We start from the raw sequence: 1,292 nt of genomic DNA, 5'->3' as shown, positions 1-1,292 counted from the left end.
GGGTGCTCCCTTTTTTTGTTTGTTTGTTTTGTTTTGTTTTTTCTCCTTTGACCTCAAATCCCAGCTCTTCACACACGTGCTCTGCTCTGGTGCCAGATAGCTGCTTCCTCTTCTTTACTGGGGAGCCCCTCCTTATTGATTTGAAACTGCTGTCTCCCTCCTGAAACCAAAATTCTCACCCCATTTCCCCTGTGGCAAATATCAATGAGGCCGCCAGTTTGGCCAAAGTACTTCCCAGCGTCTCCACCAAACTAGATCAGTTCTCTGTTTCCTGTCCCCAAAGAGTGGTAACTTGGTGGTAAATATTCATAGGCACTGTCTTTACTTTTGTCAAATCAGCAATGGAAGTTTCATGGCTAAACCCCAGACTTTCACGCTTACCAAGGGATTTCAATCTGTAAAGAGAAAAACAAAAAGAAATTCAAACTCACTGAACTAACTTCATAAAGTAAAGGTAGATGGGTAAACTGGAGCTGTTATAATCAGCCACTGAACATACAATACATATCAGAAATACTAAATGAGTAGTAATTGAGCAAAATAGAAGAAAGATTAAAGATGCAATTCAAATGTGTTTAGGGTATTAAAAAACACGTTCTGCTATTAGTTCTGATAACCAGAAATTCGTGGAGATAGGTGCATGTTGACATCTAATGTTGCCAGCTACAGTACTTAGAGAAGGTCATAAGCTCATGAAAGAGGAAAGGTAGAGGCAGAGCAAAAAGTGGGGCCACAAACGCAGCGGCGGGAGAGCTGCTCAGGACAGGGAGGGAGCGAGGCCCCCAAGTGTCAGGAGGACGCCAGCCGAGCCAGCAGGCCACCGAAATGTGGCGCGACCTGCTTTCCAGAGTCCTATCCCAGGGTCACCTGCTCGAGCTAGAGGCTGGAGCAGGTACAGCCACAGCTGCGGCTGAAGTGAACTGGCCAAAGGTGGGGCGCCGCGCGGGCCAGAGATACAGAGGCCGCCAGCGAGAAGGAGGCAAAGGGGGACGGGAAAGGAGAAAACGGGACGGAAAAGCGCGAAGATCCGGGCGGGGATGGGGCGCGCAAGGAGCAGGTGCGAAATAATGGCACCGGTGTTGTTGGGGTCTGAGGTCCCCACGGGGCTGGGCGGCAGCGGCGCTGGGCCGGGGCGCGGGCCCCTCCGCCGCCCGACGGCCGCTGCGCTGCCTTCCACAGGTGTGGTTCCAGAACCGACGGGCCAAGTGGCGGCGGCAGGAGAAGCTGGAAGTGTCGTCCATGAAGCTGCAGGACTCCCCCCTTCTCTCCTTCAGCCGCTCCCCTCCGTCAGC

The 1,292-nt window shown here is 52.3% G+C and overlaps 1 protein-coding gene across 1 annotated transcript in view; it reads left to right on the top strand.

Annotated features, from left to right (window-relative positions):
• The window catches only part of RAX (retina and anterior neural fold homeobox), a 3,992-nt gene that overhangs the window by 2,287 nt on the left and 413 nt on the right, over positions 1-1,292 (top strand). The window contains exon 3 of the mRNA XM_004684020.1: positions 1,180-1,286. Within this exon, the coding sequence (XP_004684077.1) occupies positions 1,180-1,286 (107 nt within the window). The remainder of the gene's footprint in view (positions 1-1,179; positions 1,287-1,292) is intronic.

Source organism: Condylura cristata, unplaced genomic scaffold, assembly GCF_000260355.1.
Source record: "Condylura cristata isolate star-nosed mole 26May11 unplaced genomic scaffold, ConCri1.0 scaffold00016, whole genome shotgun sequence".
NCBI lineage: Eukaryota > Metazoa > Chordata > Mammalia > Eulipotyphla > Talpidae > Condylura > Condylura cristata.
Note: the sequence above shows the minus strand (reverse complement) of the source record. Positions and strands in the feature narration are given on the sequence as shown.